This window comes from Trachemys scripta, chromosome 18, assembly GCF_013100865.1.
Source record: "Trachemys scripta elegans isolate TJP31775 chromosome 18, CAS_Tse_1.0, whole genome shotgun sequence".
In the NCBI taxonomy this organism is placed as follows: domain Eukaryota; kingdom Metazoa; phylum Chordata; order Testudines; family Emydidae; genus Trachemys; species Trachemys scripta.
The window spans coordinates 1,466,229-1,480,849 of NC_048315.1; the positions used below are offsets into that span (position 1 = coordinate 1,466,229).

Below are 14,621 nucleotides of genomic sequence, written 5' to 3' on the forward strand. Positions count from 1 at the left end.
TTATGGGGGACACGGGGGCCAAGACCCAGTGGAGAGGGTCGTGGGGGGCAGGAGGGGCCGAGACCCAGTGGAGAGGGTCATGGGGGGCAGGACGGGCCGAGACCCAGAGGGGAGGGTCGTGAGGGGGCACTAGCCTTTATCGCTGGGGACATAGGTATGAATGCAGGTTCAGTGACCAGTGCAATGAGTTTGGGGCCCTGAGCCCCCTCTTCCTCCCATTTCTATCATCGCCGGCCACTTGTCTCATGAGCCATGTGTGAGCCCCCTTGGCAATCCCGCTGGCTGGCCGAGAGGAGCCCAGGCTGGGCGCTCTGCTGCGGAGCGCGTCCGGGGGGCAGCGTGACGCACTGGGAACGTCCGCACATGGCCGAGCACACGTTTGTTCAGCCACCCCCGGGGTCACATCACCTTGGCATGCGCAACCTGGTGCCAGCTGGGTTTTACCTTCTCAGCCTGTTTTCACATTACGAACCCCCCCACCCAGGAGCACAGGGGTCCCCGCATGTGTCGGTATCCGGTGGCCCCCGCCCAGCTGCTGCTGGGGGTGCAGGGCCAGGCCGGGGCCCAGCACTAGGTGGGTGGGGACGGGGGCAGTCGCTTCCATCCAGCTAGCGAGTGTCCTGACTTTGTACATCTGCTCGGGTCTCTGGCTCTGTGCACTGGCAGGGCGGCAAACGGCTGATTGCCAGCCAGAGGAGCACCCACCTGCGGCACGGACACGGCCGGGCTCTCCCCTGGCAGCAGGTGAGCTGGTCCCAGATGTGATGGACAGTGATGGTGCCACGCTGCTTCGCCAGCGTTTGCCATGTCCTCCATGCTGCTGGGGCAGGGCTGTGCCCGCAGGGCCATGTCTGGAATGCAGGCTGGGGTGGGGCCAGATGTCTCGGATACCATGGTGGGGGCAGAGGGCAGGGCCTGACTTGGGTGCAGCCTGTAACCAGCCAGCCCGATGCCAGGGAGCTGAGCGGATAACTCATATCCCCATCACCCTCTGGTTTCCAACATCACCTGCTTTCGAGCCTTCCGAGCCCCTGGGCTCAGCTCAGGGGAGCCGCGTGCTCCCTGTCCATCCCCCCGAGCCCCAGCACACCCCGCCACCTGGGCACCAGCCCCAGTGCAGCAGCAGAGAGGATGCAGTGCTTCCCGGGGTGCCAGCCGAGCGCTGGCATCCCCCTGAGCAGGAGATCCCGTCCCCACCTGCTCACCCACTACGCCCCCTGGTGGCCATCGAGGGGGCACCGGGCCTGCGAGCTCTGCGTGGCTATAAGGGACCCGCTCTATTGCTGCCCAGTCTCTAGTCTCGGCCTACGGGCTCCATGCCCGGGTCACCGCTCGAATGGGGTCCCTGGGGGGACTGACCGCTCGCTGCACAAACCCTGCCGCTCAGGAGGCAGAGCCCTTCGAGTGCAGGCACCTGCTCCCCACCAGACAGGCCCTGCCCCGCTCTGCAGGGCCGGGGAGAGGGACCCTGGACTCTGTGCCCCCAGCTGACGCCCAGGCCCTCCCCACAGGGCGATGGGGTTCTCAACACGTTTGTTCAGGTGAAACCAGGTGAAGGCACCAGCCTGCATGTGAGCCAGCCCTGCAGGGGGCACGGGGGGAGACAGGCCATGCCAGGAAGCCCCTGCCTGATGCCTGATGCTTCCCCCGCCCTGGGCCGATGGTGCCTTGTGCTGCCATGACCCCAGCCCCCGAGCGAGCAGCGACAAGGTCCTTGTGCACGAGGGACGGGGTCTCTGGAGAATGAATTCACACTGGGGACAAGGTTCTTCCTGTGCACACGCGAGCCCAGCAAAGCAAGAAAGCAGCAGTGTGTCTGTGACCAAGTGGGACTGTTCCTGATGTGTTATTTGGATGCTGAGTGGGGAGTATTGACCTGGGAAGGTTGCAGGGGAGTTGTGCTGGGGCTGCCTGCCTTGGGGAAGGGAGCAGACCTGAGCATGTAACCTGAGAACCCAGGAGGGGGTTCGAGGCCAGGTGACACCTCTGCCCGGGAAAACTGGACAAAGGACACAAAGGCTGGGGGAGGAGCCAGGGGAAGGCCAGAAAGGAGAAGGCTGTAGGGAGTTTCAGTTTGGAGCTGGCTGGAAAATGGAGAGGGGCGCCCCGATGGGGCTTGGGCTTCCCAACAGGGCAGTGGCCTCCCTGGGGCCCCCAGATGGACCTAACTAAAGGGGGAGGAGGCTGTTGTTGGTACCGGCAAGACCTGTTTTGGCCTGTGTTCCTGTCGTCTAAATAAACCTTCTGCTTTACTGGCTGGCTGAGAGTCATGGTGAATCACAGGAAGCCGGGGGTGCAGGGCCTGGTCTCCCCCACCCTCCGTGACAGTGGCCCCCTACCCCTTCCACAGTGCCAGGGCGCGGGGATCACCGCTGGGGCAAAGCGAAGGCCGCAGGAGGGGTCAGATGTTGGGCACGTAGCCCAGGGGGCAGTGCCAGTGAAGGGCATGGAACTGGGCGGCTCTGCGTGCGGAGGGTGCTCCCAATCCGGGGCAGGACTGTGCCAGGCAGCCAGGAGCCGGCCATGGGCTCCAGATACTTCTCCTGGGGTCTGGCTGGGCTTGGTTCCAGCCCGTGCTCCCCAGGCTCCCGCCCTGGGGGCTGGTCCCGAGAGAGACCCAGGTGCTATTCGGTCCCCTGGCTCTCAGGAGGCTTGCTTGGCTCAAGCAGTGCTGGCAGGGGGCACCATGGCTCAGGAGTGCTGGGGGAGGGGGAGTCAGGATGTTGATAAGGCGCTTCACTGGGCTCCCCTTCCCCAGGCAACCACACCATGGACCTGGGGGTCTCTCCACCCTGCAGGGTCACTAGGGAGGCTCCCTGCTCCCTCTGCAATGAGTCTCCAGGGCCTGTCCAGCACGTGGGTGCGGGAGGCTTGGGGAAAGTCTGGGGGACGAGCTCGGCCCTGACTTGCGGTGAGCTCGGCTGCCGTGTGCCACCCCAGAGGAAGAGCAGCTGTGTGCAGGGTGTGGAGGCAGTGACGCGGAGCCGCCGGAGGGCCCGGTGAGTAGAGCACTCAGGCCTGAGCAGGGGTGTGCAGGAAACCAGCTGCCTTTGCAGTCGGACAGTCATGGTCCCAGGCGACCCAGGGTCTGTCTCCGCCAGTCAGAAGCTGGGATTGTCCCACGTGCAGGCACACGGGTGCGGGAGCAGAGCCTGGGTGCTGCCCCCGGGGCCAGCCCATGTGCTGCCTGCCGTAGCGACACTGCTGTGGTTACCCAGGCGAGCTTCCACGTTAGCTGGGGGCTGCGATGTGCTGCAGTCGCTTGCCTGTCTACAGGACTGACAGGCCCTGTGTGAACAGGGCTCAGGCCCTGGTGATCCTGGGCTTGCACTGGGCACTTGGGCCACTCACGCAGGGGAAGGACACCAGTGTTCTCCCATTGGGAGCTCCAAAGGCTCGTGCGTCCCCTGGCTCTCCCTCCCTTTGGCGTCCTCTCCCTCCTGTCCCTTCTTCCAGGCCGTGTTCTCTGGGGCTTGCCCTGAGACTGGATGGTGAACAACTCACTGCGAGCTCACCGGCCCTTGGCCCCGGCCTGAGCTTTCCCCAGCTGTTGTTGTCTGTGACGGGAGCTTCCTCCGTGTCCAGTTGCACTTTGGCTCTGCAGGGACGTGGGTGTGGCCTGCCTGCAGTCTGTCCTCCAGGGCTCCGAAGCACTGGGACAAGGGCTCCACAGCAGAGACCCTCCTGCAGGTACTGAGCCAGCTTGGACCCCGCTTGGGGGCATTTAAAGGGTGCCTGCTTGGGGCACGTTAGTGGGAATGAGCTGCAGCAGCCCATAGGAAGCGAGGGATACGGGGCAGGAAGGTGGATGAAATGCACCAGGGCTCGGGCTGAAGGACCTGAGGGTTGGCCCAGCCAGGGCCCCTGGAGCAATCCCGACTGGTCTCCAGGGACTGTGCAGCGTTGCCTGGATGCCAAGGGGTTGGGGGGGTTACTGGGAGGCCAGGCCCCTCCCAGCCTTACTCCTCCTCGCTTGTACTAACCAGTAGGAAACTTGACAATGAAAGCTGTTTCCTTGCTGAATGTTGTGTGCGCTCCAGCACGCAGGTTTGTTATTGTAGGGTTGCTCACAAGCACTGGGCAGCATTGGTTTGTTGTTGTAGGGTTGTTTCCAAGCACTGGTTGGTGTTGGTTTGTTATTGCAGGGTTGTTTCCAAGCACTGGTTGGTGTTGGTTTGTTATTGCAGGGTTGCTCACAAGTGTAGAGCTGTGCAGGTTTGTTATTGCAGGGTAGCCCCTGACCATGGGATCCTGCAGTTGTTTATTTCAGACACTGGAGCACTGAGCCCACCTCCAGCGTCTAGGACTCAGGCCCCGGATGCCAAGTTGTCCAGACTTTGCTCGTTTCGAGCGGTGAGAGAGCAGCCTGCCGGTAAATAGAGCAGCTGGGTGGCTGGACTCTGCTCCAGATGTGAGGGCCTGGCAGGTACTTCCCGTGCAAAGCCAGCTCATCCCTGAGCTCGGCTCATCCCGGCTCCTTTCCTGGGGCCCACAGGCTGCTCTGTGGTTCCTGGGCTGCCTGTGAGCCGCAGGCCCCTGCCATGGGGGGTCTGCTCTCTGCTCCCATGGTGCACTGCAGTGAGCCGCTTTGCTGGGCGGTAGGAGGTGGGTGAGGTGCCCATTGAGCGTCTCTCCTGCCAGCCACGCCAGCGCATTTAGGGCCGACTCTTCTTCCCGTGCAGCTGGTTCCATCTGGGCCCTGCCCCTCCATGCGCTCATGGACCTGCGGCGTGTTCCCGCCAGCCGAGAGACGGGATGGTACTTAGCGCTCATGGCTCCGAATGTCAAGGGCCCCAGTTACGCTTGGCTTGACCCCTCCAGGCTGTACTGTCACCGGCAGGTAGGGCCCCCCACCCCTACCCCCAGTAAGGAAGGGGGCTGCACGTGGCAAGCTTTCTAGCTGCAGGGTTTCTGGGCCCAGGGGTGTGTAGCCGGGGGAGGGGGGGGTTAAAGGCCCTGCCTGTTTCCTGGGGAAGAGGAGAGCCAGGAGGGTCACCCGCCCTAGCTAGCCACGCCCCAGCCCCGTGGTGATGGGCACAGCTGGCCAGGTGAGTGAGCAGGGCCTGCTTGGCACCAGCCTCTGCCAGGCATCCCATGGTGCTGGGCTGGTGGGTTAGTGAGGGGGAGGATGGGCCCCAATCCCTGGGCATGGAGACCCGGGACACGATGGGCTGCAGACTCGGACACCTGGGCATGGAAAGCAGCCTAGGGCTCTGCCTTGCTGACCCTGCTCCCAGGGCGTCGCTGGCCGGGCACCCGCTGGCTCTGAGCCGATCAGGGGGACGCAGGCAGTACCTAGGCGCTGCCTGGCAGACTGGCTCCCACTGAGCAGAGCAGGAGGGGACTGGCTGCCTAGCTCTCCCGGCCATGCTGCCTGAGGGGGCTGGCTCGGTGCCAACGCAGGGGCCAGCGGTGTCCCTTCAGAGGGCCTGGGTCCCATGCCCAGCCACCTAGCGATGAAGTGAGCACCGTCCAGTTAGTGCTGGCATCTCTGCTCCAGACTGGGCGGGCGGGCGGCACCCTCAGCAGCTCTGCCGTCTCCCCAGGGCCTGCAGGACTGCATTGCGGACCTGCTCCAGCCCTTCTGCGAAGACCCCATCGACCTGGTCGCTGGAATCGACGCCATGGGCTTCATCCTAGGTAACCCGCCGGCCTCTCCCGGGTGTCTCCTCCCTCGGGGCTAGGGATGGGAGTGTGTGCTGGGGTGAGGGCACCACCTGACCTCCAGTGAACAAAGGGTTCACCTGGGCGCTGGCCTGCCCTCTCCTTGCTGGGGCGCTCGGGGCAGAGTCTTTTCCCTGTGCTAGCTGGTTACAAGCTCCATTGGCCCCTCCAGGGCTGTGCCCCATCTCCCAGGGCATCAGTGCCCATTCACTCCTCTGCTTGCCCTTGTGCCAGGCGCTGCCATAGCCAGCACCCTGCAGAAAGGCTTCCTGGCCATCCGCAAAGCCGGACACCTCTGTGTGGAGACCTGCACGCAGCCCTACACCGACTACTCGGCCCGCCAGAAGCTGCTGGAGATGAGGACGGACGCCATCCAGCCAGGTGAGAGCTGCGGCAGGCACGGCCAGCAGCCCCCGGGCTCTGGTGCCTGGCTACTGCCCTCGGGCGCTGCCACCCATCTTCTGTCCTGTGGGAAGGGCCCTCTCCTCGAATTCACCTAAGCATGGGCCCAGCACCCCCTCTACGCCTCACCTGCTCCAGGTGCCTAGCTCCATGGCAGAGCTCCCAGAGAGCAGCAGAGCACCTCCCTGGCATCCCACGGGCACCATTACTGCCTGTCTGAGGGCTCTGCCCCAGCCCGAGTCTGTCTGTTGGGCTGCAGGTAACGGCATCAAGGCGCCAGCAGAGGGAGGGGTCTGTGGGGAGAAACCCACCTAACCAAGCCCTTGCACCCCAGGTCTGCGTGTCTTACTGGTGGACCAGTGGATTGAAACGGGGGGAACCATGCGCGCTGCCATCCAGCTGGTGGAGCAGCAAGGGGGAGTGATTGCAGGTAGGGGGCAGCATGATGCATGGGGCGGGGGGCTGGCCAAAGGGCTGTGATCACGCCCAGCCTGGAGCCCGGCGGGGCAGGAAACGGAGCCACGTGGACAAGGCGATCGCTGGGCGTGGGAAATGTTGGAAGAGTCTCAGGTTTTTCCTTAACCAACATTTCCCCTGAAAAGTTTCCAACCCAAACCCCAGAACGTTGGACTGAAATGTTTGAAATCTCCGTGTTGGTGATGAAAACCAGAAACCTTTTCACAACTGAAACGTCCCCAGCACTGGGCCAGCCATTGTGTCATTAAACCCCTCATCTGGGTTCACACAGTGGAGCAAGTGTAGAGGTCTCCACAGTGCTGCGGGGGCACCCACCTGGGTGGGGCAGATTTGAGAAGGGCATGAGCCCCCTCCCCCATTATCACACAGGCCCCTCTCGGAGGGTAGCTGGCCCTCTGAAGGAGTCAGGGCCACCTGCCTCTGACAGGCTCCACAAGGGGTAACGAGGCAACTCAGGTTCACCTGGGACTAGGGGAACTCCTGGAGGTGCTGGGATGGGAGGCCGTTAATTAGGCAGGGAAACACCTGGGCAAGCTAAAAAGGAGGCTCTGGGCCGTGTGGGACAGAGGAGAGAGGCTCTGGGCGAGAGGCCCAGTTCCCAGAATAAGAGAGCTCCCACGGGGAGGGCTTCAGGAGGAAGCTGGTGATGGGGCTCACCCAGAAGGGAAATTGAGGAAGAGTGGGCCTGGTGGGAGAGGCTTTGAAAGGGAGGTGCTATGAATGCCACAGCTCAGCAGACCCTAGCCCATGCAAGGACTTCAGCCGGTAGCAGCAGAAGCCCCAGAGCACAGGAATTACAGTCTCGAGGCAGGATCGTTGTGGTTTGTCCCCTGTGCGGACCCTTCCCCTAGCTGATGACAAGCCCTGGCTCCGGAAGTGGGGTCTGGGTCAAGAGAGCCTTGCTGGGGAGGGATCTGGATGGACATAAGTGGGGCTGATGGACTAAGATTACCTCTGCCCCCCACGGCTTCACCTCCTGGGTCTCTCCTTGGAGCATTCAGCATCCTCTGCCCCTCCGTGTGCTTCCCACAGTGAGTCCGCCCAGGCGGGGTCCTGGGGAAGCCAAAGGGTCCTGCACACACCCCCACTTCGCAGTCAGATGTGACTCTCAGCCAGCCAGTAAAACAGAGGTTTATTAGATGACAGGAACACGGTCTAAAACAGAGCTTGTAGGTCCAGAGAACCGGATCCCTCAGCTGGGTCCATTCTGGGGTCCCATGAGCTAGACACCCCTGTCTGCACTCACTCCTAGTCCCCAGACAGCTCCAAACTGACTCACCCTCCAGACCCTCCTCCTCTGGGCTTTGTCTCTTTCCCGGGCCAGGAGGTCACCTGACCCCTTTGTTCACCTTTAGCTATCCCCTTGCAGGGGGGAAGGGCCACGGCCATTTTTTGCTAGGATACAGAGTCAGCCATGAATGCACACTGGAGACTTAAGACATGCATAGGGGAAACTGAGGCACCCACACAGTATTCAGAGGAAACATTAAGAACAGTCCCACTTCGTCACACCCCCGAAGGGGTGCAGTTCAATATATAGAAGCCTCATTGGATTTACTGAAGCCCACTAGGGGAAACTGAGGCAGAGATGCGCTGGCAGAACTGCAGCAGGCCACCAGGAGGTGCTCCAGGTTGATGGCTCTATGACGCTCCTGCTCCAAGGGAAGGAGCAGCTCCATTTAAGTGCCCCAAATTACAGGAAATAGACAGGTATGACTGGCCAGAGTCCTGGTAGGGTGTCGGGGGGGGGCGGGCCCAGTCTCTCCCCTCCACAGTTTGGCCTGAAGCATCAGCCCCTTTGCTGGTGGAGTCTGTCCCCGCAGTGAGAGGCAGCGCCCTGACCCAGGGGAGCCGGGTGCTGCCTCGCATTGTCTTGCCCCCCGGACAGGGCAGGAGAAAGTCGGGTTTGCCGATGGGATCAGGCCTGCCCCAGCCAGAGGTTCCTGAGCAAGGTGAACTCCCCCCATAATGCAACTGGTCACTCATGCAGTGTTGGGCCTGGGCTGTCTCCTGGGGCGAGGGCACAGGCTGGCGTGCGTCATTGACAGCGCTGGTTGGTTCTTGCCGTGTGTGGGCTGCTGCCCATCCTTGGCAGTGCCCAGCAGAGGGTGGCACCCCCCCACAGCGACTGGCACGGGGAGTGTGGACGCAGCTGTGCCAACAGCAATGCAGCCTTCCCGCCACGGCCCCTCCCCAGGCACTGCCCAGCTCAGCCAGCACTGAGCTCGAGGGCCTCTGGTTGTCCGGGTCCCCGCCGTAACCCCCCCACTCTGCTCCCTGTCGCACAGGCATCGCTGCCATCTGCATCGAGGACAGTGAGGGTGGCAAGTGGATCCAGGAGCATTACAAGTGTTCACAGTGTGTCCCCCAGCACCTGATGCCCCAATTCAACAGGCACCAGCTGGAGTCCTTCCAGGCCTTTGGGACCACGCCTGGCCAGGCATAATTAACGGGATCTCCTGCCCTGCAGCTGAGCCTTGCACCAAGGTGCCCAGGACCACCTGCTCCATGGCCCGTGGGTTGTCCCTGCTCCCAGAGGCCGGAAGGGAGGGGTCACAGCTTCCAGAAGAGCTGCTTCCCCTCCCCCACCCCAGTCTAATCCAATTAAGCCATGTAACCCTTACTAATCACAGATGCCCTCCAGAATGGCTGCATCACGTGGGCAGGGACAGTGCTCAGACACCAGCTGCGCCCCTGCGTCTGGGGAGCAATCTCACCACTTGCTGCTGCGTATCAAACCTGCCCCACGCCGGCCCCCACCTCTGCCAACACCCCCACCCAGCTGCTGCCCTGGGGAGCCCTAGGTCGCCTCCCTGAAGTCTGTTACTCCCTGAGAGCAGAAGGAAATCTTGGTCTGGGCATGGCCCAGCTCCCTGCTGGCAGCGCCCCCAGCGTCTGTCTGAAATCAGGCACGCTGCTCCTTCTTCCTCTGGCTGGCTGGGCGCTCAGCTGCTGGGCGGTCAGTGTGTCGGGGGGATGGGGCTGCAGCCCCAAGCTGCTTCCTCCTTGTTCTGATGCCCCTCACACCGCCCCCCCGCCCCCCAGCAGCTCCCACCCTGCCGAGGCGTCACAGAATGCTTCGCACCCTCGCTCCCAGGGGAAATCCGGCCAGTACTGCTCTCCACACCCCCAATCACTGGGTATTTTCTTTTTTTTAAAAAAGCGTAGAAATTCGGCTTTATTCCATAGCATCAGCGCCAGGAGACCTCTCCCCTTTGTTGATTACACACTGATTTGCATAGTTAACGAGCTTGTGCAGTCTCTTCCCTTTCTCTGCAGGCAGCAGGGTCTCGGTAGGCGGAAGTGGGGCAAGTCCCAGGCTACTGCTCCAGCTGCTTCCTGACTCTTGTTGCGGTAGGTGGGCAGGACGCTGCCTGGCTCCGCGGCCGGCTCCTGGCAGCATTAACACCACTGGAGCGAAACCAGGGCAGCGCCCTGCCCAGCCAGCACCAGCCACCAGGCCAGCAGGGGACAGGGCCGGGGCACGCAGAGACCACGCTGTGCCCTAGCCCGGGAGGGAGGGAGGGAGGGGGGATTCCTGTCCCAGCTAGGAGGGGGCACTGCAGGGCGCAGAACCAGGGATGCTCAACTGCCTCCATCGCCCACCCGGCCGGTCAGGGCAAGGAGCGGTGCCGCCAGCTCTGCCTATGCTTCAGCCCAGCCCCAGGCCAGGAGCCGGAGCCAGGCCGTGGTTCCCAGCTGCCCCGGCCCAGGGCGCAGAGGGAAGGAATAGTTCTGGGTGAGCGGCGGGGGCAGGAGCTGAGCCGGGGGGAGGGATCTGCGCTGAGCAGGCACCAGCCCCCGCAGGCCCACAGCTGGGATCCGCCAGCAGCTCTTTGGTAGCGAAGAGAGTTCAGTGCACACAGCGGGGCGGGGCTGGCGTCCCCCGTCAGCCGCAGCACTTGGATTTCCTCCTCTGCGCCGTCAGGTACAGGTCGCTGTCCGTGCTGTGAATCCCTAGGAAAGCAGCACACGTGGGATCCCGGGAAGTACAGTGAGCGCCCCAGCCCCCTCCAGTGCCACAGAGACCTTCGCCCGGGCTGCCAGCTCCAAGCCTGCCGGGGTCGGGAGTGCCACCAGCTGTTCCCAGCTGCCCACTTGCAGCTCCCGTGGGAAGCTGGCTGCGGCTCTCCCCCAGAGCCGGAGGGTGCCCCTAGGGCAGCGCCAGGCGGGTTGCAGGGCGTGGGGAGGAGCCTGGCCCTGCCCCTGCTCTCGGTTACCTAGCGGAGCCAGCCCAGCGCTAGATGCCCCCGGGCGTCAGCTCAATGTACAGTGGTGGTGCTGGCTGGGATCCCAGCAGCCGCGAGGTGGATACTCACGCACGACGTCCCCGATCTTCCTGGCGCTGCTCTTCTCCAGCTCGGCCAGCACGCTGCTCTCGAAGGTCAGCGAGGCCACGCGGAAAAAAAACTCCCTCACGTTCTCCCCTGCCCAGAGAGTCGACAGTGACCCCTCCGTCCCTGGCTCCCAGCCCCGGGGATGTGCCAGTGCTGGGACCGTACTCTGGGGTACACCGAGCCGTGGGCAGCTGCGTGGTCACCGCCTGCCAGCAGTGAGCCGTGCCCAGGGCGATGCCCACAGAGGGGCAGAGGGCGCTCGGTGTCTGAGGCTGGCACAGGCACGAGTGTGCTGAGGTGAGGTCTGGGGGCAGGAATGCAGAGTGTGGGGGTGGGGGGCAAAGGGTGGTCAGACCCCTCAACAGTGATGCCAGCTGGGAAAACTGGGCTATGCTTCAGCCCTGGGGGCACCAGACCTCCACTCTAGGGGGCCGAGAGAGGCAGCAGCCAGGGGCACCTCTCCCCTCTGACCCCCCCCCATCACAGCCTGCCCCGGCACTCACCGGTGAGCGAGGAGACAGCCCAGTACTCCGCCCGCATCTCCTTGGCCACCTTGATGGCGTCTCTCTCCATGAGGCTGTACTGTGCAGGCGACTGCGGGAGGAGACAGGAGGTCACCGCCTGAGCCCTGGGACCAGCCCCATGGCAGGGGCCCGTGGAGTGCTGGGGGGACGGCTCCTGGGGGCTGGCTGGGACAGACAGGGGGATGGAAGGCAGCTCCATGGCCTAGATCGACCCCAGGGCTCTGTCCTAGGGAGTTTGCTGAGTCGAGCCCCCCAGGACAATGAGGGGTGGCCCCAGGCTCTCCCCGGCAAGCACCATTCAGCTTGGGGGGGCTGGGACCCACACTCACACTCAGATCCTTCTTCGAGCCCACCAGGAAGAGGATCACGTTGGAGGGGTCATTCTCCTTCAGGGCGTCGGCCAGCCACTGCCTGGAGGGCGAGAGAGGCCATTAGCCGGGGAGGCAGGCGGGGCCCTGGGCTCTGAGACTTCCACAGAGCCAGATGCCCACTCAGCCCGGCCCTAGGGATGGCAGCAAACAGCCCCCCAGCTCAGCCCTACCCCCGGCCCCCCACCTTCAGCCCCCGCATGGCCCAGTGCCTGCACCCAACCCCCACACCCTGACCTACAGCCTGGTCCCCTTACGCCTCGAATCCCCCCCCCCAGGCCCCAGCCCCCTGCGCCTCCCCCAGCCCCCTGCGCCTCCCCCAGGCCCCAGCGCCTCCCCCAGGCCACAGCCCCCTGCGCCTCCCCCAGGCCACAGCCCCCTGCGCCTCCCCCAGCCCCCAGTGCCTCCCTAGCCAGACCTCTAGAAATCCTCACTTGTCAGTTACAAACCCTGCTCCCCCCCGCGTCCTCTGGCTCTGCTGACTGCCATCTTCCCTCCCCTCTGCCCAGCCCCCCTTGGCTGCCATTGCCCTGAGCCCCCCCTTGGTCGCTGCCCCCCCACCCTACACTGCCGTCACCCCTGCCCCCCGCTCCCTGCAAGAAGAGTCCCTTCGCCCTCTGAGCTGGCGTTACCGTACCTGGTGTGCGCTAGAGACGCCACGTCGTTCACGTCGAACACAATCACTATCGCTGGGGGGAGAGCGAGAGGAGGTGAGAGACGGGGGGCTGGGGGGAACCAACACAGGGCTGAGAGGGACCCCCAAACCCTGTGTGCTTGTTATCAAGAGCACCAGCCTGTGCTTGGCGTAGGGCCGATAGTTCGCACTGGGCCTGCAGGGGCCAGATTGTTATGGAAGGGCCACGTGTTTGTTATGGTAGGGTTGCCGGCAGGGCGGTGTGTTTGTGATTTTAGGGTTTATTGCAGCAGGCTGCTCATTAGGACTGGGGTACAAGCCCCTGGCTCTTGGCGCCCCGCACACTCCTGGACCCTGGTCCTCACCTTGTGCTCCGCGGTAGTAGGTGGATGCGATGCACTTGAACCTCTCCTGGCCGGCCGTGTCCCACCTGGGGAGAGGGGCAGCGGGTTAGCTGTGGCTGTGACGGGAGGGCCGAGAGGCTGGGCTGAGTCGGTACTCACAGCTGTAAGCTGAAGGGGACGCCGAGCACCTCAAAGCGCTCCATCTCGAAGTCCACCCCGATGGTCGCCTTGTAGTTCTTATCGAATGTGTCCTTGCAGAACCTGCGGGGGAGACCCAGCCGGTGGAGCTGGGGGGTCAGTATACAAAGGGCTGGCCCCCTGGGGCTTCCTGCCAGGGACCCAGGGACCCACCACTGAAATGCAACCCCCTCTTGGGTGCGACACAGCAGCTGGGTACCAGCTGCTCCCCAGTGAGATACCACTGGGAGAGGAAGTGAAGGAACAGTCTGTGTCTAGCTAACTGCCAAGGGAGGACTCGGGGAGCCAGTGTCCTAAGCAGCCCACGATGGGGTGTTAGTTCTGTACTGACAGGGGAAAACTGCTCAACCGACTCACCTGGATTCTCCTGGGACTCTCCCATCCAAGCAATAAACAGGCCGAGCTCTACGGAGCTGACAAGCCCGGAGCCTCAGGGGGCCAGACCCTGAGCCTGCTCTTGGACAAGTCGACACCTTCCCAGGCAAACCTCCCCGAAAAGCCCCCCTAAAGCAGCGCCAGAAGCAAACGGGAAGTGGGGACACCCCATAGCACCGACTCGGGGGCTGGGGGGCCAGCCTGGGGATCAGGGGTGTCTGGAACAGTCTAGGCCACTGGCAGACTCCCCATAGCCCCGGAGAGCAGGGACCGTGCCTCCTATGTGTTTGCGCAGTGCCCTGCACAGTGGGGCCTGGCCCTGAGATAATAAACGACACTTCCCCCCTCCCAGAGAGGGGCCTTTCCCCCTTCCTGGGGCCCTGGCAGCGCAGTCCCGCCCACCCCCAGGCAGCCCCACCTACCGGTTGATTAAGCAGGTCTTGCCCACTGACAGGTCTCCCACCACGATGATCTTGGAGATCTTAAACCTGCTGGGGAGAGCCGGGCACGTCGTTGTCAGCTGTGAGCTCCCGTTCCCCCACCCAGGATGGGCAGCGCCAGCTCCCACAGCTGGTGGCTGGGCCAGCAGCCTCCCCCCGAGGGGCCATGGGACGGTTTGGTGTCTCCAGTGCTTGCACTCGCTGCCATGCTGAGCGGGTGCTCCCAGGGCTCCCTGCCCATTCCCAGTGCATGCCAGCTTCCACTGGGGTACTGAGTAATCGCCGGAGCAGCTGTCTCCTGGTAACCTCAGACACCCAGGCAGGCTCCTCCATCTGCTCAGGAAGCTAACGAGTCCAGGCAATTAGCCTCCCCTCCTCCAGGTGTTCGTCAAAACCAGCCTGCTCGGAAACCTGAACCTCACCTTCCCCCCGCGCACCCCGTCCTGCTGCTCCCCCCGGGCACCCCATTTCTCCCCCATGCACCCCGCACCACTGCTCCCCCCATGCACCCCACCCCGCTGCTCCCCCCACACACCCCATTTCTCCCCCCGCGCACCCCACCCCGCTGCTCCCCCACACAACCCACTTCTCCCCCATGCACCCCATCCCGCTGCTCCCCCCACACACCCCATTTCTCCCCCCGCGCACCCCGCCCCGCTGCTCCCCCACACAACCCATTTCTCCCCCATGCACGCCATCCCGCTGCTCCCCCCATGCATTCCATCTCTCCCCCATGCACCCCATGCCACTGCTCCCCCCACGCACCCCATCCTGCTGCTCCCCCCACACACCCCATTTCTCCCCCCATGCACCCTATCCCACTGCTCTCCCCACGCACCCCATCCCACTGCTCCCCCC

The 14,621-nt window shown here is 63.8% G+C and overlaps 2 protein-coding genes across 6 annotated transcripts in view; one reads left to right on the forward strand and one right to left on the reverse strand.

The window, feature by feature from the left end:
* The first annotated feature begins 3,550 nt into the window (after positions 1–3,550).
* Positions 3,551–9,784, forward strand: LOC117867576 (adenine phosphoribosyltransferase-like). Its single transcript, XM_034752753.1, has 6 exons — positions 3,551–3,690; positions 4,683–4,840; positions 5,547–5,640; positions 5,899–6,045; positions 6,401–6,496; positions 8,832–9,784. The coding sequence occupies exons 2-6, from the start codon at positions 4,718–4,720 to the stop codon at positions 8,987–8,989; spliced, it is 618 nt and encodes a 205-aa protein (XP_034608644.1). The 5' UTR covers positions 3,551–3,690; positions 4,683–4,717; the 3' UTR covers positions 8,990–9,784.
* The window catches only part of RAB34 (RAB34, member RAS oncogene family), a 9,908-nt gene continuing 4,981 nt past the window's right edge, over positions 9,695–14,621 (reverse strand). For 4 of the 5 annotated variants that reach the window (XM_034752750.1, XM_034752747.1, XM_034752751.1 and 1 more), the window contains exons 4-11: positions 13,746–13,814; positions 12,910–13,011; positions 12,772–12,836; positions 12,410–12,461; positions 11,734–11,815; positions 11,384–11,474; positions 10,863–10,970; positions 9,695–10,500 (exon numbers count right to left, since the gene is read on the reverse strand). In XM_034752750.1, the coding sequence (XP_034608641.1) occupies positions 10,433–10,500; positions 10,863–10,970; positions 11,384–11,474; positions 11,734–11,815; positions 12,410–12,461; positions 12,772–12,836; positions 12,910–13,011; positions 13,746–13,814 (637 nt within the window). In that variant the 3' untranslated portion in view covers positions 9,695–10,432. The remainder of the gene's footprint in view (positions 10,501–10,862; positions 10,971–11,383; positions 11,475–11,733; positions 11,816–12,409; positions 12,462–12,771; positions 12,837–12,909; positions 13,012–13,745; positions 13,815–14,621) is intronic. The other variant, XM_034752752.1, reaches the window with a different exon arrangement.

Excerpts from the sequence above, each read along its gene's own strand:
- LOC117867576 (XM_034752753.1), top strand. The coding sequence starts at position 4,718 with ATGGACCTGCGGCGTGTTCCCGCCAGCCGAGAGACGGGATGGTACTTA. Across the intron at positions 5,641-5,898 it reads CGCCATGGGCTTCATCCTAG|GCGCTGCCATAGCCAGCACC; the intron begins GTAACCCGCCGG and ends CCCTTGTGCCAG. Across the intron at positions 6,046-6,400 it reads GACGGACGCCATCCAGCCAG|GTCTGCGTGTCTTACTGGTG; the intron begins GTGAGAGCTGCG and ends CTTGCACCCCAG.